The sequence below is a fragment of the Ips typographus genome, linkage group LG11 (genome assembly GCF_016097725.1).
Source record: "Ips typographus isolate SLU linkage group LG11, UJ_Ityp_2.0, whole genome shotgun sequence".
Classification (NCBI taxonomy): Eukaryota; Metazoa; Arthropoda; class Insecta; order Coleoptera; family Curculionidae; genus Ips; species Ips typographus.
Window position 1 is genome coordinate 1,693,275 of NC_138432.1, and position 27,478 is coordinate 1,720,752.

The following is a 27,478-nucleotide window of genomic DNA, read 5'->3' on the forward strand; positions in this document are numbered from 1 at the left end:
GACTTTCAAGGAATTTTGTCAAAGCATTGGTTTTTATCAATGTACTTCTGACAATTGTGTCTACATTAAGACTGACAGAAAAGTTTTTCTAGCATTATATGTTGATGATGGTCTTCTACTATCTGACAGTGATGAAGAATTGGACTTAGTGCTTGTTCAGTTACAGAAGAGGTTTCAAATTACCATAATTGAAGATCCAAAGTACTTTGTGGGCTTGCAAATTGAGCGACTTAAAGATGACTCAATATTCATCCATCAGTCAAAGTACATTCATCAAATTGTTCATAAATTTGGACAAGAAGATTCAAATCCTGTCTCGGTACCTGCAGATCCTAATTCCAGTTTAAGCAAGGATCTTGGCAAACCAATAGAAAATATTCCTTATAGAGAAGCAGTAGGATCACTGATGTTTTTGGCAATTGTAAGTCGGCCAGACATTATGTATTCGATTGGACTAGTAAGTCGTTATCTGCAAAATCCCACCACAGCTCATTGGAATGCTGTTAAACGAATTTTCAAGTACTTAAAGGGCACCTTAAACATTGGCATTCACTATAAAAGTGACCCTTGTGGCATTAATCTAAGTGGCTACTGTGATTCTGATTTTGCAGGTGATATAGACACAAGACGTTCTACAACAGGCTATGTTTTCTTAATCAACAACAGTGCTGTAACATGGAAAAGCCAGAAGCAGAAGTGTGTGAGCTTGTCCACTACAGAAGCTGAGTATGTGGCAGCCTCAACAGCCTCCAGAGAAGCCATATGGTTGAAAAATCTACTAGAAGCCCTCGGTGAAAACATAATTTTGCCCGTTAATATGTACGTCGACAATCAAAGTGCTCTAAAACTTATTAAAAATCCAGTGTTTCATCCACGCACAAAACATATCGACATAAAATTTCATTTTGTTCGGGATCAATATGTTTTAGGTTTAATTAATTTTCAATATGTTTCTACCAATGATCAAACAGCAGATGGTTTCACCAAAGCATTGTCAGTAATCAAATTTAAGAGATTTGTAAGTCAGTTAGGTATTAAGTGCTTCTTAGATTTACTAAAAATTAAGTAGTATGTTACAACTGTTTATTTTACGTGGGAGTGTTGGGTTTATAAAATAACCTGTTGTAACAGTGGCAACATTGTACAGGTTGACAAGCAACGCCACCTAAAATAATTGACGTTCGAACGTTCTAGAATACGTGTGTCGGTCGGTCGGTTGTATTACAATAATGTTCACCTCCCTTTTAGTATTAATACAAGTTTATTAGTTAGTTCAATAAACGTGTTTTACTGTCCAAGATCCAACCACCCCAATAAGAAAGAAACAGGAAACAATTCACATAAATGAAACAAAAATTAAAAATATTGTTTCAGATGGAGTTGGACCTTCGGGACAAATGTAAAAATTCACGATCTAAACAATCAACCCGGAATATTACCATTCAAACTGGGAACCGCAAAGATAATAAATGACAACTGGTCTTTTGTACAAACTATCAATTTAGAACCGATAATAAACCAGTTTCAATCAATTAAGACCAAAAGTAACACTTTGACAAAACATTTAAGAGCAAATGACACACTTGACAAAGAATACACCAATTCACTAACATCCATACACACACTAGAAACACGAATTGAAGAACAAATAAGTCAAATTTTGCCCATGTATAACATGAAAAGAAGTAAACGAGGCCTGTTAAATCCTCTTGGATCATTTATAAAATGTATCACTGGAAACATGGACCAAACTGATGCGGAAAATATCGATCAGAAAATAAGACTTCTGCAAGATAACCAAAACCGATTAAAATCAGACGCAATTAATCAAATTACGTTAATGGAATCGACCATTGATAAATTTCAAGGTTTAATATCTAATATTACGCATAATGAAATAATTTTAAGATCACGAATAATACAAATCGAGCAAAGCATTAAAGAAGCAAAACTTCTCGGTGACAATCTGAGATACTACTTTACGACTTTTACATTAATCAATCAAATATCATCAATTTATCAATCAATTTATGATATTCTTAATAAAGTAGAAATTGCAATAACTTTTGCTAAACTAAATATAATGCATAATTCGATGGTGGATCCTAAAGCGTTCTTAAAAGAGGTTCAGTCAATCGAAAATCTTGTAACTGACAAAAAATTACCAGTTTCCGCCAATATAGAAAATATTCTATTAATCGAGAAACTAGTAAAGATTAAAGGCTATCAAAAGAATACCAATTTGACTTTTATAATTGAGCTTCCACTTGTTGAACTGGATGTATACCAATACTTCAGCGTGCATCCTGTTCCTGTGCCTAATGGTCAAGAATTCATTGTCAACATTCCACATAAACCGTATTTAGCTCTCAACGACCAGAGATACGTTTACTTGGAAGAGAAATGCGAAGAAATGATTGACAACAATTACTTGTGTCAGAACACCCATATGAATGCATTAGATAACTTTCCACCTTGTGAAGTTCAACTAATCAGCCACAGCCAGAATGTTACTTCCTGTCATCCATTCCAGTTGAAGTTATCAACGCCTCAGGTTACCAAAGTTATCGATGGAAAATGGATCGTAACCATACCAAAACGACTTGTTAGTACCGCTGACTGTAATCATGACAAAACAACAATTCCATTATTTGGATCTTATTTAATCGAAGTACCTATCGATTGTAAATTACAAATACAATCGATTATATTGGAAAGTCACAAACCTAGCCAGTTAACATTCAATCAAGTTACACTGCCAAAACTTGAACTGTCTTTGATTACCAATAATCAATCAATGTACGAGCCACCGTCACTGGATCTTGACATAATCAATCTCAAAACTACCAATGAGTTAAAGGAAAATCTTCAACTTCAGAAGAAAACGCTTCAAGAAGCTACAACCAGTGTTTATGTGAATCGGGTTAGTTTGTGGACAATCGCGTTATATGTAGTTTTCGCGAGCCTAATAGTGTACTTCATTTACAAAAAAGTTGTAAAAAAGTGTAAAAAAGTGCCGGAAAATGTAAATCCCGAAAATGACATTTTTTGAAAAAGTGAAACCACATTTTTATGTTATGTGCTTTCATCTTAGAGGGGAGGAGTTACATTCCCACGATAATGTTAATTCTGCTTAGCTAGTTAAGTTCCCATGCTATTCGCCTATTTTATATTCCCATGCAAGCTCAGCAAATGCAAATGTATTAAATATAGGTTAAGCATGATTGTAGTTAGTTCTTTAGTACCATCCTTTGTATTCGCTTCTTGGCAAAATAAATTTTTTTAAAAAACCTAAATTTCATTTTTGAAATTCTAACTCATTTAAACTTCTTATGGGCCAATGTTTGAAAATTCTCATGCAAATTTTTTCTATTTTAGTGAATTATATTCTAATGGAAACTTACCAATAAATTCATCAATAAGTCAGAATAAGAGCGACGATGAAGCGAAATTTAAAAGCCATGCTTTATTTGATGGAACATTTTTCTTGTTTGTTAAAATAAAAGGTAAAAATGTAGAAGCAAAATGTCAGCTTTGTAAACCCGTTGACTGTCGAATAAGAGGACCATCAAACAGCACTTCCAACTTTTTAAAACATATGCGTATAAAATATCCCTGCAGTTTGAAAGATTATAATGCGTACAAAGAAAGGAGAAAATCTTCCAAACGGTCTTCTACTCCTATGAAGCAATTAAACTCTGAAAATAAACTGCAACAAGCCACATTTCAGCATACAGGAACATTCAGTTTAAAGGCAAATTCAAATTTTAGTCAAAGACAACGACAGTGATGTTGTTTCTTACATTGTCGAATCTATATTTCCCACGACAACTGTTGAATACAATAGTTTCAAAAAGTTGATATCTTATACAAATTACTCTCTAATGAGCAGAAGAACATTAGGACGCCGAATAAACGATGATTTTAAAAAGTCCGTTAGTAAAATTCAAGAGGAACTAAATAAGACTAAATATGTTTGCACAACGGCTGATATTTGGTCCGCAAAAAGAAGAAGTTTTTTAGGTGTAACATGCCACTGGTTGGATGATAATTTACAAAGAAAATCGGCAGCTCTGGCGTGTACCAGGTTTAAGGGCACTCACTCGTACGATAAAATCAGCGAAATGCTTGATAATATACACATGAAATTCAATTTAGATATGCAAAAACTTGTGTCGACGATAACAGATAATGGATCAAACTTTGTCAAAGCGTTTCAAGAGTATGGAATTAAAATACCCATTTATCCAGTCTCAGCCGACAACATCGATGAAGAATCTGCAATCGAATCCGAAGAAGACGAAGTCGATGAAGTGGAAGTGGACTTGTTTTACCATGTTCCAAACAATTCCAACGAAGTGGAATTTACATTGCCAAAGCATTTGAGATGCGCTAGCCACACTCTAAATCTTCTTGCAACCACTGATTTTCATAATGCAATTAATACGAATGCGTCGTTAAAATATCGACATGAAAGAGTAGTACAAAAGTGCAACAAGCTATGGAAAAAGGCTAGCAAACCAAAAAGTGCAGAAATAATCCAAGAAATGTTGGGGCACACGTTATCGTATCCTTACATTACGAGATGGAATTCTTTTTATAACTCCATGTCTCAAATCTTGAAATGCAAAAGTCAATTAAAAGATTTGTTTGATAAATTAGATTTAAGTAAGGATTGTTTCAGAGATACTGAATTGCAGTATTTAGAATACTGTATTATATTGAAACCCATTGCTGAAACTCTGGACTTCTTACAGGGAGAAAACAATACATTTTACGGTTACTTCATGCCTAGCATATTATCTTTAAAAGTGAAACTCACTAAACTTCAAACTAATTTGAAGGTAAAATCATTAGTTACAGTAGTGGAGAAACTTCAGTTAGCACTTGCTAAAAGGTTTGAGAAATATTTTTTTAGAAACCATGATTCCGAAGGTGCTATTATTGCAGCGGCAACACTGCCTTCGATCAAACTTTGATGGCTCACAATATTTAACGAAAGCGATTCACTCAACACAGACAAAAAATGTATACAGGAACTTATTATCAACACTGCCCTGCATATTTTACCTCATTTGGATATAGATGCAAGTCTTAGTCCTGACAACGAAAACAAGGACACAAGTTTTTCCGACTTTTTCGATTTTAATGAACCTGAGCCAACAATATCTACAGCACCTGAGTCTACTTTTCCAAGAGTTAATTTATCAGCACCAGCAGCATCTTCTACCGTTACAGCTTCAACATGGAGCGAGCACAATATCCTTGAAATTGAAAATTGAACTTCAATTATTAGTATTTTGGTGATAACCGACAAGATCTTAGAATGCTTGATGACTATCCGTATTTAAAAGAGATCTTCAAAAAATTTAAAACATCCTTAACGTCCTCAGCTCCCGTAGAACGACTATTCTCATTTGCAACTTAGTTAATTCTCCAAGGAGGCATGGGCTATCTGATAAACTGTTCGAAAAACTCGTTTTGCTAAAAGCAAATACAATAAATAATAAATAATAGGTATAGGGTGTTAAGTGTATATATCTTTAACGTTTCTCATATGTGTTGCTTTAGGTTGCATTTTTTGTTAAAAAAGTGTCTGAATATTCTGAATGAAAAATTGATTTAATTTAAAATTTTATGTCATGAATGATGCATGTTTAGTTTTTGTTTTAATTTACCGTTATACAGGCTACTAATGTTATATTTATGCAGAAGCAAGATATGCTATCTATATCCATATTTTAATCTGAAAACATAAATGTTTGAAATATATCTTTACGTATTGTTTTTCTTTATTTTATTTATCCCTGTTTTACTTTGCTAATTATTTTTTTGTCCTCTCCAGCCTCCAGCACAATAAGACTAATAAGACGAACTATTTTAAAAGTTACAATTCACACGACTATTAAGTTGATTAAAAGCTTTGTTATACATACAGGGTGACCCAGTGGTTAGTCAAATCCGCAAATCGATAGAATGACTAGAAAAATAGTTATGAACCAATTACGCACCCCTGAGTCACGTATTATATAAAAATTTGTAAGAAGTAACTTAAAAAGTAACTAGATTAAACTAACTAGTAGCTTCAGTTACTTTTTAGTTTAACTAGTTTTTTTCAGAAAGTAGCTATCCAAATTGTAGCTTGAATAATAGAATAACAATGTAGCTTGTAGCTGTAGCTAGCTACTTAATTTCAGTAGCTTGCCCGACTCTGGTGGTTATGGAATCGTGCTGTACGACACCATGAATCAATAGTGTTTTGTAACTTCCATTATGTTCTTGAGATAAGATCTATAAATTTAATTTTGAATACTTGCATTGAATGTCATGAAGGTTTTGTTGATGAGTTTTACAAAAAAGTTGCTTATCACTACAAGGGAGTGTCTTTTTTGCTAGTGCATAAACATGACTTTTTTCATATGAATTGCGATGTGTGTTGTAAAGCTACAAACGCTTATAATTTAAATTTTTCTTGTTATTGGGACAAGAAAACCAAAATAATAACGACAGCGCCTTAGAAGACGAAATAGGAGATGTCGTAAGTGAGACGTATAGCTGTTGCACTTATAATCCAAATATTGACGTGACATTAAAAATAAAGGATGTGAATGATTTCTATGAAGCTCCAGTTGACAAGCGTGTCCAAAATATTACTGGAGTTGTTAATTAACGCGATAAGGATTGGTGGTTATGGAATCGTGCTGTACTACACCATGAATCAATAGTGTTTTGTAATTTCCATTATGTTCTTGAGATAAGATCTATAAATTTAATTATGAATATTTGCATTGAATGCCATGAAGGTTTTGTTGATGAGTTTTACAAAAAAGTTGCTTATCACTACAAGGGAGTGTCTTTTTTGTTAGTGCATGAACATGACTTTTTTCGTATGAATTGCGATGTGTGTTGTAAAGCTACAAACGCTTATAATTTAAATTTTTCTTGTAATTGGGGCAACAATATACATAAACGTTTAGAAATGATAAAATTATGGGGAGCACGAGAAGAATAAATGTGTTTTTTATACTTTTGGTTCTTTATTTTCCACAAAACCTTTTATCGTCACATGAATTTAACGCTAATGTGTCTCTGAAATATTTGATAAATATAGTGTATAAACATATAAATAGTGCGATGTTAATTACATTTCCCATTCGTTCTACAGGGTCCGGCAACCAAACTTGCTGATTTGAACAGGGCGCCATGGAGGGAGTGGGTGTAAGACATGGGTGGGGATAGGCTTACAAGCAGGTGTCGGTTGGGAAGTTTTTTTGATATTAGCTTCAGTAGCGAAAATGCATTGGCCGAAGGAGCAACATGCGTTTGTCGTTGAGGCCTACTTCCCCAACGGTCACTCGATCACCGCCGCGCAGCGTGCATTTCGGGCACACTTCAATATTCCCTCCCGAGGTGTCGTTCCTGGACGAGAATCGATTATTTCGTGGGTCAGCACCTTCAGGAGAACTGGCAATGTTCAGAAAAAAAGAATAGGGTTACCAAGGCCGGTAAGAACACCACAGAACATCGAGGCAGTAAGACAGTCAGTTTTACGATCTCCTCGGCGCTCGGCAAATAAGCATGCAGCTGCTCTTCGACTTTCGGATCGTTCGGTAAGGCGAATTCTGCATGATGACCTCCATTTTCATCCATACAAATTGGCTGTAGTGCAAAAACTTTTCGTACGAGATTTTCTTGCTCGACGAAATGCTTGTGAAGCGTTGAATGAAAACTTACCTTCCGATGCACTTGTGTTCTTCAGTGATGAGGCACATTTTCATTTGTCTGGGTGCGTGAATAAACAAAATATGCGCTATTGGAATAATAAGAATCCGAGAGAACTTCACGAGAAACCTCTTCATAGTGAACGTGTTTCTGTGTGGTGCGCCTTGTCGCGAGAAAGGATCATTGGTCCTTATTTCTTTGAGGAGAACGAGCGTGCGGTTACTGTGAATTCTGAGCGATATGTCAATATGATAGAGAACTTTTTTCTGCCTACTCTGGGAGAAATTGACATTAGAATATGGTTTCAGCAAGATGGAGCTACAGCACACACAGCGCGGAATGCAATGCGTGTTTTACGAGAAAACTTCCCAGGCCGTCTGATCTCCTTAAGAGGCGATCTGACGTGGCCAGCACGCTCGCCTGATTTAACCCCCTGTGACTTCTTTTTATGGGGCTATCTGAAAAGCATTGTCTACACTGATCGTCCAAGGACCATACCCCAATTAAAGGAAAATATTCGTCGAACAATAGCTGGCATACCCGTCGCTATGTTAGAAAAAGTATATCAGAACTTTGTAAATCGATTAACTCAGTGTATTGACAATGACGGGCGTCATTTGCCCGATATTATTTTCAAAACCAAATAATATTTAATTTCCCATTTTGTATAAATTTGATAAAAAATAGTTAAAACGATATCTATTTTCTTTTTTGTTTTATTCACCTTTCAAATCAGCAAGTTTGGTTGCCGGACCCTGTAGTAACATGGCTCTGTTACATCCAACTTTTTTAATTCTCACTGCAATAATCAACAATGTTCTATACGTGTATCAACCTAAAAAGAATCCTGATGTATACGTGTGTTTCGAAAATTGATAGTAAAAGAAGTAATAAAACTAAAGACCAAAGCAGTAATCTAAAATTCGCTTGTAAATAATCATTAGAACTTATAGAACATTATATTGATAAATTAAATGATAAATTTGATTCGATTTGCCACCTTACTGGTCACGATGACGTCAAAAGGTTTAGACGCGAATTATTCGACGGTGTTTCATATGCTATCAAATGGCTTTTTGGAATTCCTGATGCCGATGATGCAATATTTTACACAGAAACCATTAAAGCCGTCGCTCAACAAAATCACGACATGCAGTTATTGATGAAACAACAAGCTCACGTAATGTCTGACGCCATTAGTGATTATAATAAAACTGCACCTACTCTCCAATTAACGAACAAAGACTTAATGAAAATTGTCGTGGAACGCACTCTCTCCGAGGTCACCACGTCCTAGAGACAGAAAATCCCGGCAATCTGATTGGCCCGATACGCGGCGGTGCGGCGGTAGGCAACCGAGCGATGGCGTGACATGCGGGGTTCTTAGCGAGTCAGTCGGGTTAGGAATAATAGCGGAAAAAGAGGTGGGCAAAATAAAAAGTGGTCGTCGCCTTCTTTTTGGATTCAATAACGGTTGTAGCCGTGTATTGATATTTTTCCATTTTGCCATAGACAAGCGTGTAATTCTTGTCTGAAACTTGAACAAGTTGCAGCTTGTTCAGGGTGAGCAAAAGTTAAATTTCGTCGTTCTCGTTCCGATAGCCTTCCAAGGACGACTTTTAACCGTGTGTTTCGGAGCTGGCAATTTTCGTTGGTGTCGACAAGTTGTGATCCGGTCGGGACGTTGTTTTAAAAATAAAACCGTTTTGGTGAACAACCGCGTCGGACTCCAAAAGCAGTTTTACCTAGTAAGTTTTAGGTTAAGTTTTTATGTAAAAATCTTTCTAATCTAAGGTTGTTGAGTTAGGTTAAGTGTTAGGTTTGACGATTTCCCAACCTTGTTTTAGTTTAAGTTAGGTTATTAGTTAGGGTAATAATTTAGTTTCTCTGATTAAACGTTTAAACTCGAAACTTGGGGGCTTATTCTTTCAATCCTTGGAGGCTTGAGGAGAATCAGAAAGCTCTGGGTATATATATTTCATTTTGTTAGTTTGTCGGTATCTAAAATTAAAAAGTTAAAAAGCAGAAAAACCGACTGGCATCCCTCTCACTTTTTTTAATGTTGGAAGACATGGAAATATCCGAGCCAGACGTATTAGACTGGAATGTCCTGGGGCTTGAAGATACTCTCAGGGCATCGAACCTGACGAATCCTGGGGCAACCCAGGAGGACCCGCCAGTGGCGCTACAGGGGCAAGAGCGTCAATTAAACGACAAAAATATGTTAAAGTTCAATAATTTCTCTAAAAATACAGTAAAAAGAATCAACTCCTTAACTTACAGTCAAACGGTTACTGATCATCTCAGCTTAATTAGTCAATTATGCAATGAACTAAACGAAGAATTTGATGTAATGATAGCATCAATCTTATTTTCAAAGCAAAATATATTGCATCCAAACATAATTACCGCAAGGCACGCACTTAAGGTATGAGTTGACAAAATTAAAATTAGTATCAAATTTGGAATTACCTTATGATTTACACGACTTTGATAATTTTGAGTTTATAGTTTCTTCCAAACAGTTTAAAAAGCAGATTGGTCCAACACGTTAAACCATGTCTACTTCACCAGCAGTTAGTGATTGTGCAGAAGCTTTAGAAGAATTGTGCAACGTTGTTACATCACCAGAAGTGCCGATAAATAGTGAAACAGAAGCAGACTTAGAAACTGGTGAAGATGTCGTAAGTGATAGATATCGTTGCTGCGAATTTTACCCCAGTAATGAAATTTTAAAGAAAATCAAAGAAATAAATAATTTCTATGAAGCACCCAAAGATATGCGTGTACAAAATGGAACTGGAAAAATTACTGAAGCACAAGAAAATTGGTGGTTGTGGAATCGTCCAACACAACACCATACCATGTTATCATTTTGCAATTATTACTATTCAGCTATGATAGAATCAAATGGAACTATAATGATTCTTTGTGCAAAGTGTTACCGTACATTAAGTAATACGTTTTGGGAAAAAGTGGCATACAATGTTAAAGATGTAAGTTTAATGTTGGTTCACGAACATACTAAAGGCCACTTAAATTGCGATATTTGTGCTGTAGATACGTGCAATAATGATAATTCTTTAATATGTTATTGGGGAGAAATTAGTAAGCGTCGAGAAATTGTAAAGTTATGGAGCGCACGTGAAGATTAAATATTTTATAGCGATTGCGAAGACCTTTCACCACCTCAACTAACCAATTCAATGATGGCACCATGCGAGATTTCCTGTCTTCTGAATTTGCTGAAACTTCTTTGGCCCATTCAAGTGGAGCAACTTCCTTTTTACCTGATATTACAATGGTTAGAATTAACGCAAGTAATCATGCAGAACGAAAACAACTTAGCTGGCAAACGCTCATTAAAGAACTTCTTACTACCACTCCAGAAAATAAAGAAGCAAATCAAACTAGCGGGGAGCAACAAATTCAACGAATACACAATTTCATTTCCGAAGTTCGTAGATCTCTTAAAGGAGCACGACTACTTCACGACATTTTGCCAAACGTCACTAGAACCGAATCTACAGCAATGCTTAAAGCAACAATGGGAACAAAATATAACGGTGGTTTATTCTGGTGGATCTTCCACACTGACCTTGTCCACATCCTCCGGTTTGTTCCTGGGTAAGCGGGTACTGCAAATGTTCACGCTTCAATACAAGTTGCTATGGATTTATTTAATTCTGAGTTGGTTGAAAAAAGTATAAATGATATTTATGAGTGGATAAGTAACAAAACTCCATTGTATGCAGCTTTTCATGGTAATACAGATGATTATTATTAATCTATTGAAGATTCAGTACAAGTTTTAAATGAACTTCTGCATTTTCAATATAATAATGATGAAACAAGTATTTTAAATTTTTTAACTGATTGTATTAATGTTATTGATAAAAAACTTCCAAAAGTTAATACTATACATATTTTAGGACCTCCTGGATCAGGGAAATCTTATTTTATAGATTGTTTAATTCATAATTTTTTTAACTTTAGTCAAATTGGAAACTTTAATAAGTATACTTCATTTCCATTACATGATTGTGTAAATAGACGAATTTGACTATTTAATGAACCAAATATTAAGCCAGGGGCATTAGAAACATTAAAATTATTGTTGGTGGTAGGTGGTGATTCGTGTCCAGCAAAAATTAAGTAAAGGGTGTCTCAGAAATATTTTCGTTTTTGGATCTGTCCTATGGCGCAATACGCATGTTTCGGAGAAAGGAGATAGTTGGCAAACGTTTGGCAACATTGTTAAGTTTTAGTTGCAATGGAGCGTTTTACGGGACCGCAACGTGCTTTTTGTGTTCGTGCGTTTTATAAAAACAATGATTCTTATGCCCTTGTGCGTCGTTTGTACAGGAATCATTTTAACATAGCAAGAATGAGAGATGTCCCAAGTGAAAATTTGATTAAATATTGTATAAGAAAGTTCGAGAACAATGGAAACACGATGACTAGTAAACCGCTTGGACGCCCAAGGTCAGCGAGATCGAACGAAAACATTGAACGTGTACGCCAATTCGTTAACGAGGATCCCCGGCAATCATTAAGATTGCGTGCAGCGTCTTTAATTTTGCATAAGTCGACTGTTCATCGCATTATTCGCAAGGATATGCATTTCCATCCATACAAGATTGTTATCACACAAGAATTAAAACCGCAGGATCCCGCTAATCGATCAGAGTTCTGTAGAATAATGAGAGAGGACTTCAACGGTTGCAACAACATATGGTTTTCTGATGAATCCAATTTTCACATTAACGGACATGTTAACAAACAGAACTGCCGATATTGGGCCGAGCAGAACCCGCAAAATCTTTATGAGACGCCATTACACTCCCCTAAAGTTATTGCCTGGGCTGCTATGTCAAGGCAAGGAATCATTGGTCCGTATTTTTTTAAGGATGGTCAAGCTCAAACTGTTACATCTGAGCGCTACTGCCACATGATTAAGACTTTTTTAAGTCCTGCAATTCAGAACCATGGTGGCTACAATAGAAACACGTTTTTCCAACAAGATGGAGCGACTCCTCATGTCCCGAATGCTTCCTTGGATGCTCTTGATCAGTTATTCCCAGGGAGGATCATCAGTCGCAGAGGAGACATTAACTGGCCACCAAGAAGTCCCGATTTGACACCAGCAGATTTCTTTTTATGGGGACACCTCAAGTGTAAGGTATACACCCAACCGCCACAGGATTTGAGAGAATTGAAGCAAAAAATACCAGATGAAATTAACGCTGTTCCTCGTGCAATGCTTCAGAGAGTGATCGAAAACTTCGGTTCGAGATTACGAGAGTGTGAAAACATGAACGGTGCTCATTTATCCAATACTCTTTTCCATAAATAAAAATTTAATATTGAGGCTTTCCTTTGGTAATAAATTTATTTTGAAAAACAATTTTTAGTATTTTTTTTATTGCATAAAATAAGCAAATGTTTTTGAAACACCCTTTATAAGAATGATATTCTAGACACGCCCTAAATAATCTGCCTCTGAAGAAAAAAAAGGTTTTTTTAAAAAAAATAGTTTTGGGATCATTTGGGTTAATTAACTTGTCCGAGAAAACCCATTCATCCTGGCAAGTTTTAAAAGAATACTATTGGACATTCATTATTTGAAACTTCTAAGTAACATTGTATATTAGGTTATTAGGTGTAACAACAAACTGGTTCTGTCACCTTTGGATTCAACAGCACGCTACAACAAGGAATGTGTATTATTTTCCAATTGATGGAATGGTTTTTAATGAAAACCAGGTGGAGAGCTTGAACAATTTTGTCTGCTCGAAAAAGGCATATGCGTCTTTCATAAACGATGATATTGTCACGAATAACATAAGTTGCACCATGTTCCGTTACCTAGGCTGGCCCCGGTCTCCCCCAGTACACTGCCGAATCAGCGAGACCGGCAAATTGGGGTCATGAGATGAGTATTTAATCGGCGTCTCAAGCCATCGAAGATTACTGGTCTCTGGGTCGGTCTATCGAGCATCAGTCCGAACTTCCTAGTGCCCGGACGGCTCGATACCTTCTTGGAAATCCAGGCTGAACAGACTAGAGTCCTTACGCAACCCAGTGGTGACCGTCGGGACTCTTGACCCTTTCAGTACCTAAAGTAAGTCCTTTAGGGCGTGTCGGTCATAGGGGTTCCCTGCTCGTATCGAGCGGGTTTCGCTTGGCGACACGCCAAGGGGGGCTTGCTGTGCATAAAGTAAATCCTTCGGGCTTGTCGGACATAGGGGTTCCCTGCTCGTATCGAGCGGGTTCCGCTTGGCGGCACATCAGGAGGCCTTACGCACACTCACACACACACACACCCCCACGCACCCCCTCGTAGAGAGTGTTCCATGGGCGTCCCGCCTGTAGCGGTACTAGCGGCCCTCTTAATCTGGGGGTAAGATTTAGTTAGGCATCATCGTCAGTATACAAATAAAGGAGACATACTTGAGCTACGTTTGTTGTTTCTCTTCCTGCGCTACCCCCAAAACGTGACATGGTGGAGGCGCCTTGTTGAATCCCGGGGCTACTGATCTCCATATCTGTGGCCAAACCAAGCCGTACGCCCTAACAGGAATGAGAAAAGCGTACAACTTGAGATCAGCAAATCCTAGCAGCCCCTTTCAACCAAGGCACAGGAGTTCAAGCGTAGGAGACCCTTGGATGCAAGAAACAGATTACCTAACCCTTACGCTTGTAAATACAAGAAGGGAAGACATCGAGCAGCCACAAGAACCAGAAAACGATCTGGAAAATACAGTAATAGAGGCAGGAACACAGGTACAACCTGAAAAAAGAGATAAACCATTTGAAGGCATTAGGAGATCAAGGGAAATGGCGGACATTACCATTTCGGCTGTAGAGGCAGGGGAGAAAACACCCGCATTACCTCAGTTTATCAGCCCACCGACGTTCAACCCTGGTAGCGATTCAGCACCCCAATTTATCGGAACGTATGAACGAACAGCGGTGGCAAATAGTTGGAACGATGCCCTAAAAATCCTATACTTCCATTCGTACCTGCAGGGTGCTGCAAACATTTGGTATAGAGAGTATAAGGCAGCAAACCCCGAAAGCAATTGGCTACACATCTGTCAGGCATTTAGAACAGAATTTAGCGACGGTAACCACAGTCGCCATCTGCTGGCAAAGGTGAAGCAAAGGAAACAGAGGGACCTAGAACAAACAAAAAATTTCTTTTACGATCTACGGGTACTATACGAGGAATACAGGGAAAACCTGGACCTCGACGAATTCCTAGATATTTTTCAGAATGGGTTAAGAGACATACCAAAAGCCAAATACTACTGGCTGACGAATTTTCCCAATAACCCACCCAGAAATTTGGACGAGGTCAAAAAGCTTTGCGCTACTATTGATAACGCCCCTGAAGAGTGCTCAGCGCCACTTACCTTCAGACCACAGCGCCAGACAGAAGAAGAGGCCCATGGGCCAATAGCGCAAAGACAACCTCCATTTGACAATAACCGCTCGTACAGAACCCCGCCGCCGCCTAGGAGAGACTATGGGCCAACAGAGCAAAGACAGCCACCCTTTTACAATTCCCGCCAGGTTAGAACCCCTCCACCACCCAGGAGAGTCTATGGCACTCCCCAGGCTGGGAATCCTGGAAGACAGCACCAACCCACTAGAACGTACGATAACAGGCCTAGATGCTACAACTGCGGCAAAATAGGCCACTTTGCTGCTGTTTGCAGAAGTAGACAGCAACACCCAAACTCCAGGGGGTGGCAAAACTAAGCCCCGTCACCCTCTCCACTCGGGGCCCGACGTGCTACAAAATACTGTATATTATTACTTTTGTAAATGACTGTTACGTACCAGCGATCATCGACACGGGCGCAGAACTAAATGTGATAAGCCATCTCCTAGTTGACAAGAAACGTAGAACCGGAGGCCCACCCACGTTGCTTGTAACAGCAGCCGGCCAAAAAGTAAAAAGTCTAGGCGAAACAATGGCATCACTGGAGCTCAGAGGGAACTACATGAGAAAATTGGAAATTAGAGCAACAATATTAGAGAATACACCACAACCCCTCATTTTGGGCGTGGAATTCTTAAGGGAAATGCAGGCAGCAATTTGCTTAATATCTAACACACTCACCCTAAATCGGGACTTAGTATTAACGCTCGGGGGAAAGCGAAATCCTGCACCCAAAAAACCAGGCATAACACGAAACTGGACAGAGGTGGTCCAGGAAATGCCGGGGTCCATCTTCAGTCTTCCAAGCAGCACTGCATGGGCCTTTGCAGTCTCTTCGGCTCCCAGTAGAGATAGAGGAGTAGGAAAAGCCATCAGGGACCATTTGGCAGATCACAACACAGAAAAACTACCCGTAGGGAGCGTGGTCAGTTTGTTTAAGAAAAACAGACATACCCTACAGATGATAGTAAAAGAGGAAGGGAACGAATACATACCTACTCATACGCTACATCAGTGCTGTAGGAAATTGAAAGATTGGGCAGTACAAAATAAAATAAGTAAGGTGGCTATACCTAGATTGACATCCGCAAACAGCGAGTCAGATTGGGAAAAGCTTAAAGACCTTCTGTATGAGACATTCAGGGAAACAAGTGTGACGGTGCTGGTTTCAAAAAATAAAGAACCCCGACCAAGAAAAATCAAGACACAAGAAACCAGCTCCTGGAACACCCTGCCAAACTACATAGAAAACGATGACCACGTGATAATTAAGCTGAAGGCCACTGAAGATTACACCCTGAAGCCAGGAGAGGAAAAAACCATCAAAACGTCACCGGAAATACCCTTGTCTACAGAAATGTTGGTAGTACAAAATGAGGGATGGCTAGTACGCAACAACCTACTGTGCAACCTAGAAAGAGCCAAAGACTCTATATCACTGACCCTCAAGAACCTAGGGCCAACTAGAAGGGTTATTTACAAAGACACAACGGTGGCACGGCTAGAAGAGCCCAGTGGTTTGAGCACAACGGCACTCTGTACAACTCAGAGAATAGACAAAGAAGTGGTGACATTGGAAGATCATAAACTGGACCACATTAGGGATAAGCAGTTCAAAAGGGAACTAGAGAGTCTACTAGTTGAATATGAGGATGTGTTTTGCAAGTCACCAAAATATATGGGCAAAACACAACTTATAGAACACAAAATAGAAGTGACAGAAGATAAACCAGTAAAATGCCGCCCTTATAGAGTATCACAATCCGAGCGAGAAATCATTGACACACAAATAAAAGAAATGCTCGATTGCGGAGTAATAAGACCATGCCACTCGCCATGGGTGAGCCCCGTTGTACTGGTGAAAAAAAAAGATGGTACCACGAGGTTCTGCGTGGATTACAAAAGAACTATAAACCCAGTCACCAAAAAATCATGTTACCCGATACCACAAATCGATGACATTCTCACATACATGGGAAATGCCAAGTACTTTACAACTTTGGACATGTTCTCAGGTTACTGGCAGATACCTATAGAAGAGTCATCCAAACAATACACCGCTTTCACGGCACAGGGACATGGATCATACGAATTCAACGTGTTAAGCTTTGGTCTATGCAATGCACCAGCAACCTTCCAACAACTTGCAGATAAAATATTTAGGGACTTAAAGTGGAAGGACATACTAATATATCTAGATGATATTATTATTTATTCAGAGAACTTAGAGGAACACTTAGCAAAGTTACAAAAAGTATTCCAGAAAATGAGAGAAGCCAATCTAACCTTAAAACCGAGTAAATGCGAATATTTACAGGAAAAGATAAGGATTTTGGGCTACACAGTAAGCAAAGAAGGAATAAGCCCAGAGGAAGAAAAACTTGCAGGGATTAAGCAATTCCCCACACCCAAGAAAACAAAGGACCTACAAAGCTTTTTAGGATTATGCAATTTTTATAGGAAATTTATAAAGGATTACGCGGTATTGGCACGGCCCTTACATGAGGCCACAAAAAAGAACAAATTCTGCTGGGGTGAAGATCAAGTGAAAGCATTTGAGCTGCTGAAAGAAAAACTCACGTCATCCCCAGTATTAAAACATTACAATCCAAATGTAGGATGTACAATGCACACGGACGCCTGTATAGATGGAATAGGGGCAATTCTGCTCCAAGAAGGCAGTGACGGTCAAGACCACCCGATAGCATATATAAGCCGGGCCTTGTCAAAAGCAGAGAAGAACTATTCGATCAGCGAGCTGGAGCTATTAGCAGCAGTCTGGGGAATGACCTACCTAAGGCATCTAATTTATGGACACCCTGTAAAAATCGTAACAGATCACCACGCATTATGCTGGATACACAATGTAAAAGATCACTCAAGAAGATTAGCACGTTGGGCTCTCAAGTTGGCAGAATTTGACTACACGGTAGTCTATAAAAAAGGCAGTAAGCATCCAAGATGCGGACTGCCTATCACGGAACCCGGTGGCAGGATGGAGCGAAGTCGAATTAGATGAATTAGACGATATACCCACTTTCACGATATCAACGTTAGACATAGGAGAATTGCAGAATAAGGATAAGGCCATACTAGAATTAAAAACAGCAATAAGCAACCCCGAATCAACAAACGTTGACGCACTGACACGGCGAAAAATAAAGAATTTTAGGCTGAGGGAGGGCGTTCTGTATAGAGCAACACAAACTAAGGAAGGACTGGAACACGCACTCGTGATCCCCCGGTCACTTAGGGAGGAAATTTTGTGGGAAGCTCACAACGCACCTACCAGCGGACACATGGGGGTAACAAAAACTCTGAGCAGACTTACTCCCAAATACTATTGGGATTCGATGACTAAGGACGTCAGAAATTACGTTAAAGGTTGTAGGGACTGCCAGGCGAGAAAAGGCCCAACAAATGATAAGCCATTGGGCTTACTCCAGCCAATAAAAGTGGGCAAAGTATTTGATAAAGTAGGGATAGACCTACTGGGACCATTCCGGAAAAGTAACCAAGGCAAGACAACGATAGTAGTAGTGACAGACTACGCGTCAAGATACGCCATCACAGCGGCCCTGCCTAACGGGAAGGCAGGACCTGTGGCAAAATTCTTATTGGAACGAGTAATACTAATTCACGGCGTTCCTAGAAGCATCCTCAGCGATAGAGGCAAGGTATTTCAATCCGAACTAGTGCAGGAATTACAACAGATTATGGGTCTGAAAAGCACTTTTACAACGGCATACCACCCTTCGTGCAACGGCCTAACTGAACGCTTAAACAAAACGTTGGCGGACATGCTGTCACTATACTGCAACACAGAGCAGACAGATTGGTGCACTTATCTGCCTTTCGTGACATTTGCATACAATACGGCCAAACAGGAGACGACACGTTTCAGCCCATTTCAACTAATATTCGCAAGAAACCCCACACTCCCACTAGACGCCACCCTTTTAGAAACTGAGGACGAATCAAACACGAACGAATTAAGAGAAAAAGCTTACTGTTAAGGGCAATTGCTGTAGACAATATCCACAAAAAACAGGAGAAGGACAAGGACATTTATGATAAATACCACAGAAATGGTGAATTTGAGGTAGGAGATAGGGTGAAAATATTCATTCCTATCAGGAAGGTGGGAAAAAGTGAGAAACTGCTACTACGATGGTTCGGACCCTACAGAATAATAAAGAAACTCAGTGAGGTTAACTACGAAGTAAAACAAGAAAAAGGGAAAAAAACGGATATAGTACACATAGGGAGGATTTTACCATTCTATGACGAATGGACGTTGGGAGACATATCCGAGGGGGATTCGGACGTGGAATGCAAGGAAGAGGAACAATGACTAGCACAAGTCGGTCGGCCTACATGGAACGGAGACAGTAATAAAAACAATTCTTGTAGGCCCGGCACGTCGGATACACAGCATGTGGAAGTATCAGCTGGGGCAACATGGAAAACACTACCAGAAACAATACTTTATGAGGGCACTATTCCATTGACTTACGTCATCCCATGGTTAGAACCTAAACTGAGCACAGAACCAGGGTTCAGACAGGCAGATAATTGCGAGAGCAATGGCCAACACATATACTGCAGAGCGAAAAAACACTTAGAGGAATTAGAAGGGCAATAGATGTGGAGATGGACAAATACAAAGCAGCCTGGTACCCGGAGTGGTCAGAGTCTGGAAAGACAAAACGTCAGAAACGAACGTTCTCACTAGGATTCATTGCGGACGGGCTTAATTACTGCTGCGGGGTAGCAACCCAGGAAAAACTTGACTCAATGTCCATGGAAGAGGGCAAACTGGAAGCACATATAAATGCCCTACATGGTACTATGAGTAATACGCTGAAATTGATCAGTACACATTCTGAAGAACAGAAACGCTGCCAGGAAGAAACCAACATGGCAATCAAGAAAACAGAAAGTAGGGTGCACATATTAGAGGAATTCCTAAACGAGGTTCGAAAAAGGGAAATAGCAGGAAGGGAATTAGCGACAGGGTCTCTGGAGGCAAACATGCAAGCAAATCTGGGGATGGCAAGGAAAATGATCTTACTAATTAGAAGAATGCGGAGCCAATCCGCAATACAAGAATGTAGGCATAAACATATACCACTGTCACTAATTCAACCTGAGACGTTAAGGAGCGATCTAAATAAAATAAAGAACGAGATAGGAAAAGACAACATCGATTTAGCCATACCTGTATCCAACTTAGCATCATACTTCCGTATACCAATAAGCGAGTGCACCTTCTCCGGAGAACAGCTGGTGGTACACGTCAAGGTACCAACAGTAACTAAAAATCACCAGTGGCAGCTATTCCAACTCCAGACAAACCCATTCGCATGGCAGGGCCAGACATGCACATTAAAGCACTCACCACTGATGATGGCCGTAGCAAATAACCAGGGGACCACGGTCCTAAAAGAAATCACAGGCATTGCACTACACGAATGCAAACCATTTCAAGATAGGCTGTGCTACTTACCAAGGTTCTCGGGCGACCAAACGCAAGGCCCTTCGTGCGCTCGAAAACTGTTTCATGGATCCACAGTGGAAGATATAGCGGAACATTGCCCTATGCATTGCCACCAGTCGAACCTAATGATCATATCTGAAACAGGGTCCGAAGAATTCCTCATCACACACCCAAAAGCTAACACGACAATCAGCTGCCCTAAAAGCACCACTAAACTCGGGGAGGAAATGTTAAAACTACCAGGAGCATTAAAAATCAACTTACCATGCAAATGCCAGCTATTAGTAAACAAGGACGTTGTCATCCAAAAACGATTTCCTTGCAAAGACGAAGAAAATCCAGCTTCCATACGGCACATACTACCAGCCGCATGGACTAACCTAAAAACATTCGTGTTAAAACCATCAGATAGCCAGGCATTTTTACCTACCTTTCATAACCTATCAGAATGCCTAAACAGTAACTGGACCACAAACCTGCCACATTTCAACCTAACCTCAGAAAAAGAAGTAAGGTTAAACATGGACCTCGAATGGGAAAAACAGGAACACCTCGCCCACGTGGAAATACACCAGGGCAACCACTCCTTCATGTTCACGTGGAACATAGTCTTGTCAATAGCGGTAATTTACTTACTGTTACGAAGACCAACATTACTCGCATTGGCACAGGCAGCCCACACAGAAAACGGGGCACCCCAAGCACCCGGGGGGGGCACGCAGGAATACTGGCTGGGCGTGACAACGTGGCTAATCGGAGGGATAATAATCGGCGTCATATTGTACGGCCTGCTGAAACACTACCTTACCTCCCGTAAAAAACACAAATCACCCAGTCAGAGCACCGAAACTGAAGGTTTAAGACAGGGAAGCCAGGAAAATGTAGAGATACCAAGCATGGCGGCAGAAGGACGCCATCAGGTACCGAGAACCTTCGTGTTGAAAATCGACGAATCATCAGAACTAGGCAAGACATTGACCGAAGGTGTGGCCCATCAATTAGAACGACAGTTGACAGGAAACGCGCGCACAGTGGACGAGCAATAAGTCAAGTCACTCAAACTTAGCATAGAACAAACAAACGACTAGATAGGATACAGATATATTTAGTACCGATATTAATAATACAAATGTATAACTGGTCGCCGAAGGCGAGGGGTAAATGAAATCAGACATATCTGTCCACAAAAAGACCCCTCGCGAAGCAGCACATGGGTGTCTGGGTAGCTGGGGGGCCAGTCACCAAACGGCACCTTAAATATATACACTTCCGGTACGATTCCCTTAAAGAAAAAAAAAAAGAGCCAGAAAAAATGAAATAGCAGTCCCGATCTAAGAATAACATACTCGTGGAAAGTCAGAACGGACTTGGTGTAGGAGACGTAGCAGCCGGGCCCTTAACCGCCGTCTGGTGCAAGGGAACCCTTGGTAACGAGAAGCTAAAGGGAAAAAGAAAGGGAAAATGACACAGAGAAAAATAGAGGAAAGAGGAAAAAGTGAACTTACTTGATTCCATTATTCTGCTCTTACACTTCGACGACCAGTTAAACAATAAAATAAGTTGTAAGGGTAACATTTTGCATAAGTAGGGTGCAAACTAAGTATATTTCATAAAGCTTACATAGTCTAAACAATTAAGTATAAACAATAAAACATAAACTTACAAAATACATATTTAAATAGGTTGACCAACCGTCACGCCCTCTACAGCCAGGATACCACAACCTAGGAACTCACGGAACAAGCGACCATCCCGCGCACTTCAAAGTGGACGAGGAAAGTCAATAGAGGGCGCCACCACCCGCGAACTGAGTAACGGGTGCTCTGGCGCACAGATAGGCAAGACGAAGCCGCGTAAGGCCGCCCTCCAGGAAGGAGCAACAGTTTCCAGGAGAACCACAAGAGAGATAACAAGGGGAGCGTAATAAGACATAAGTTACGATTGGTCACACGTTGTAAATAAAGCCATGGGGCATGTAGGTTATTTAGTTACGTTAGGGTTAAGTGTCCGGGGCGAACACTCTTCAGAGGGGGGAGATGTCACGAATAACATAAGTTGCACCATGTTCCGTTACCTAGGCTGGCCCCGGTCTCCCCCAGTACACTGCCGAATCAGCGAGACCGGCAAATTGGGGTCATGAGATGAGTATTTAATCGGCGTCTCAAGCCATCGAAGATTACTGGTCTCTGGGTCGGTCTATCGAGCATCAGTCCGAACTTCCTAGTGCCCGGACGGCTCGATACCTTCTTGGAAATCCAGGCTGAACAGACTAGAGTCCTTACGCAACCCAGTGGTGACCGTCGGGACTCTTGACCCTTTCAGTACCTAAAGTAAGTCCTTTAGGGCGTGTCGGTCATAGGGGTTCCCTGCTCGTATCGAGCGGGTTTCGCTTGGCGACACTCCAAAGGGGGCTTGCTGTGCATAAAGTAAATCCTTCGGGCTTGTCGGACATAGGGGTTCCCTGCTCGTATCGAGCGGGTTCCGCTTGGCGGCACATCAGGAGGCCTTACGCACACTCACACACACACACACCCCCACGCACCCCCTCGTAGAGAGTGTTCCATGGGCGTCCCGCCTGTAGCGGTACTAGCGGCCCTCTTAATCTGGGGGTAAGATTTAGTTAGGCATCATCGTCAGTATACAAATAAAGGAGACATACTTGAGCTACGTTTGTTGTTTCTCTTCCTGCGCTACCCCCAAAACGTGACAATATTTCTGCCGCAGACAAGTGGTGCACTTTGTCAAAAATGTGGAAGATCTAACTTTGAAACAAATAGTTCAGATAGTGATATCAGTTCCTTGTAGCAATGCTTATGGGAAAGATTTCAACTTAATGAACCAGTTATATAACTGAAATGGTGACAGCAGAACTTTGCATACGTTCTAGCATTATGCCCTCCTGTCCCGAATTGTATTCACCGTTAAGTGATAAACCAGAACTTTTAAAGTCTGCAAAATTTAATACAAAATACTATTGTAAATGTTGACATAATATGCAATTAGTTAAGTTTTAGAGTTCGTCCTTTAATAAAGTTTTAATTTGGATTTATAAATGTTTTGTGTGTTTTTAATTATCTTGCATAAAAAAGCGATTGAAAAAATCACCTAAGTACCTATTAACCTCTCGCCAAATTTTCGTTTACTGTGTTTTGCTCCCCTATTTTCCAAGAGACGATTTTCTTTTATAAAAAAGGTGGCAATCGTATTTATTCCTCGAATGATTTTGCTGCAGAATGTCAATCAGTTGAAAAGTAAATCGTACGTTTGATAGATATAAATGGCTGATTGCTGGTCTATGTTCACTCCCAATGTCAACTTCTGCACAGTTACTCAGTTCGCCATGCGTAGATTGACATTAAAAAGAATGACACTTTTCCTAATACTTCGCCATTTATTCGGACATTAAATGAAAATTCTTGAGCCAAATATTGTGAAGATGTCGAATCAATAAATTACGTAACAGTAGTAATACGTTTTCATTAATGTGGAACTAAAATATATGTTCTCGGTAATTGCTCAATGCTGCATATGGCAGAACAATAAAGCAAATAAAACTACCCACAACCCCCGCCTCCATCTTCAATTTATTAATAAAAAAATAGGAATTCCACTCTTCACCTGGACGACTAGTTTTGCTTCTCACCACCTGGACAATATCTGGAACAAAAAAATATATTAATTTTAGTATGTATTTGAAACCAATTTCTAAGCTTGCAAAACAAACACTTGCTTCTGCGATTTTTAAAAGGTGATTATTTTATAAATAAAACATATCTGTATCAAAATCTGCGTTTGACAGTCCTACGCCTAACTCACAACGTACCACAAAAATGGTAAGATTTTATTTTTTGTTTATTAATCCCAATCCTCTGATGCGTTTCGCCGTACTACGGCTCATCAGGCCATAGAGGCTTGGTAACCAAAGAACAAAACCCATGCAATATTTGGTTCCATCTGTACTCAAGTCTATGAGTTGGAACGTATTAATAGCGTCCCAAAAAAAAACAAAACTTTACTATACCACATCATATCAGTTCCTAGATTCCGTTAAAGCGTCAGTTCAACAATGGAATTTTTAATAGTGACAAAAAATATTCGCGGTTTTAAATCATAAAGCGTTTCCATTAAAAAAAAAATCAAATGTTTGTACCATAGTTCAAAAACCGACGACGCTAGAAATGTACTACGTCACTGGATTCTACAGAAAATGTCTTTAAAAATCCGTTTTAACGTCTTCAAAAAGTTTAAATTATATCTGAGATACCTCAAAAGTGATATTTTTCAATTTTTCCCTAACAAAAAAATGTTATGAGAATTCTGCTGTAGCCATGTGTAATTTCAAACAAAAGTAGCAAACTGTCGCAAAAAACACAACTTTATATCTATGAAAATAAGCGAGATAGTTGAGATTTTTTTATATTTAATTTTAAATAAGAAATTTTGTTAATTGTAATTTTTGTTTAGAATGCAGGATAAAAATTTTATGGTTTTGAAACAATTATTTTAAAAAAGAGTAATAAATCTCCCGAAATCAAATATAAGAATATATTACAAAATACTTTAACTTTAGTTACTTTCAAATTATAATACATCAAAACAACATGAACGATGGAATCATTACCACAGTATAGCAAGAGTACAATAAATACACTCGGGTCGACATTTTTTTTTAAGTCTGGTTTTTATTCCCTCGTTTTTAAAGAAGTATAATGAAAAATATCGTTCATAATTCGTCCAAAAATAGGTTTTCCGTGTTTGCATGTCTTCCGGTGTTCGGCTTTGCCTCACACCTGAATTAGTTATACGCGAACGGAAAAACCTTTATTTTTGTACTAATAAAATATACTATTACCGCACTACAGCGGAAAAGTGCTACTTCCGCTTTGAAAAATCGTACGGCAAAGTACACTTTTCCACACGATCGTAGGAAACATTATTTTAATCATCCAACTGAACATTGCCTTAACCCCTATAATAATTCAACAACAGCCGACCAAAAAGTGTAAAGTGTGCATTAAGCAAAGTAGTTTTTGAATATACTATTACCGCACCTTCACAAAAAAGGTGGTACCTACAAATAAGCGGAACAACCAACAAACATTTTCAAAAACTAATTCCGACTTTGTTTAAAAAAATTATTACACAGGGTGTTACGAATTCGATGCATTAGCATTGCTATCTCAGAAACTATAGTTGATAGAGAGAGATGGAGGCAAAGATGCGCATTTTATTGCTAAATAATTATGGTGCAAAGACATACTTTAAAACAACTAATTATTACTAAAAGACCTTAAAAAACCTATTATACAGGCTGCTTAAATTTGGATAAACAAATCTGAATTTATTTTTCTTCAAAACCGCTGCAGATATTTTCATAAATCTTTGAAGGTAACTGTCAACAATACGAGTAAAGCACGTTTCGCAATAAAAAGAGAGATGCAAGTCATGACGTTGTATGTACCGCTATGCAATTATATGAAACGTAGAGTTGAGCAATTGCTAGCAATTTATTTTTCATTATTCTACTCCGAATACTATCTTTTTCTCGAATTAATAATAGAGAAAATGTAACTTTGCCGTGGAAAACGCCGGAAATGCTTATTTTTAAGGCGCTGTAAAACTCAATACAAACAAATTTCAACAGCTACGCAACTTCAACAACGAAAGGTAAATTTGGTATTGTGATGGTGGCTTAAGGACATAGTGAGGTCGCTGGATGGAATCAGACCAATGTACTCAAACCTGAAGTAGCATTAGCTTTAAAACGATGCAGCTTCAAAAAACTAAAACTCACTTTAGTATTTCGTAAAAAATGAGATCGAACAAATGCTCCCCGTTCTGGACGGTAAAGCTAAGAAGCTTTTTTAAGAGAAATTCGGATCACCTGGGTGTCCAAATTTATCTTGAAAAGAATTTCGACCATAGGAAACAGCAGTTCAAAACTCTGACCCTTACAGCGTTTTGCCTTTAGACTATTTTTTAACTAGCCATTGTTTATCGATCTTTTACGTTATGTCTGTATTATATTGTCACGATAGAAATAAATGAAATTTATTTCACTTGAACGGAAACATAAAAAATGTGGAATGCGGTTAAAATGCACCTGCACTTATGATGCAATAGCTAAACTATGCACCGGAGTATAACCTACCGTGGAACCAGTGTTTGGCATGAAGTTATATCCTAGAGAGGGGATAATTTCAGTCAGTCCTGCTTTGCCTAGCAGAAACTCGGAAAATGGCGCTACAAGTGACAAGCCTCTCTCCAAGATTCTATCTTCATTAGAAGTGTAAGTACTATTGTACTTTATTTTTGTGTATTGATCTTACACCTATTTAATTATGATTTTATTGGAAGTTAGTAACGTTTTTATAAGATTAGTAAACCGCTTATTTTATTAGTTAGTAAGTTATGAGTTGTTTAGGTTAAGGAACTTATTTAATAAAATTTAATGGTGTGTAACTATGTGTTTTATTTCACACTGAAACGAGATCCCAGGCAGTAAACTTGCATTCAATTCAACACGTCACGTTAGTCCTGGCAATATAATACCTTTAAACGTATTAAACATATTTCATTAAAAAATATATTTTTTACCTACTGAAAATTTTATAATTTGTCACTCGCAACGTTACGGAAATGGCCGCCTCACTTAATATACTAATTAAGCAAATCCTCTAGTTTAGACACCTTTTATTGTCCGTATGTCAAGGTGCTAGAAATTAAATGGCGATTATGTAGAAAAGTTAACAAAGGTCTAATAAAAAAATAATCTTAAAAAAAAATTGATTTATAGGGCAAATTTT

The 27,478-nt window shown here is 38.9% G+C and overlaps 1 protein-coding gene and 1 long non-coding RNA gene across 7 annotated transcripts in view; both read right to left on the bottom strand.

Moving 5' to 3' along the window:
- LOC145735657 (uncharacterized) overlaps positions 1-27,478 on the bottom strand; it is a 261,472-nt gene that overhangs the window by 223,288 nt on the left and 10,706 nt on the right. For 2 of the 4 annotated variants that reach the window (XR_014179728.1, XR_014179726.1), the window contains exon 3: positions 26,262-27,387. The exons of the other annotated variants lie outside the window; for them this stretch is intronic. This is a non-coding gene — a long non-coding RNA (uncharacterized LOC145735657). Of the gene's footprint in view, positions 1-26,261; positions 27,388-27,478 lie in introns of those variants that run through there. 4 annotated transcript variants of the gene reach the window in all.
- LOC145735653 (uncharacterized) lies at positions 13,130-16,963 on the bottom strand. 3 transcript variants are annotated; one of them, XM_081989643.1, is made up of 7 exons: positions 15,854-16,963; positions 15,571-15,730; positions 15,430-15,523; positions 15,141-15,376; positions 14,577-14,904; positions 14,176-14,515; positions 13,130-14,119 (listed from the first exon to the last, which is right to left on the bottom strand). In XM_081989643.1, the coding sequence occupies exons 1-3, from the start codon at positions 16,043-16,045 to the stop codon at positions 15,486-15,488; spliced, it is 390 nt and encodes a 129-aa protein (XP_081845769.1). In that variant the 5' UTR covers positions 16,046-16,963; the 3' UTR covers positions 13,130-14,119; positions 14,176-14,515; positions 14,577-14,904; positions 15,141-15,376; positions 15,430-15,485. The 3 variants fall into 3 exon arrangements, with proteins under 3 accessions (XP_081845769.1, XP_081845770.1, XP_081845766.1); XM_081989644.1 differs by having other exon boundaries at positions 14,176-14,475; positions 14,618-14,904; positions 15,141-15,523; XM_081989640.1 differs by having other exon boundaries at positions 15,141-15,523.

What these genes read in the sequence shown, in the direction of transcription:
- LOC145735653 (XM_081989643.1), bottom strand. Translation starts at nt 16,045, where the DNA reads ATGGCTTTTCCTACTCCTCTATCTCTACTGGGAGCCGAAGAGACTGCA. An exon ending in ATACTAAGTCCCGATTTAGG is followed by an intron (nt 15,731 to 15,853) that starts GTGAGTGTGTTA and finishes TTTCTCATGTAG; the next exon opens with TTCCCTCTGAGCTCCAGTGA. An exon ending in GCCCGTGTCGATGATCGCTG is followed by an intron (nt 15,524 to 15,570) that starts GTACGTAACAGT and finishes AGTATTTTGTAG; the next exon opens with CACGTCGGGCCCCGAGTGGA.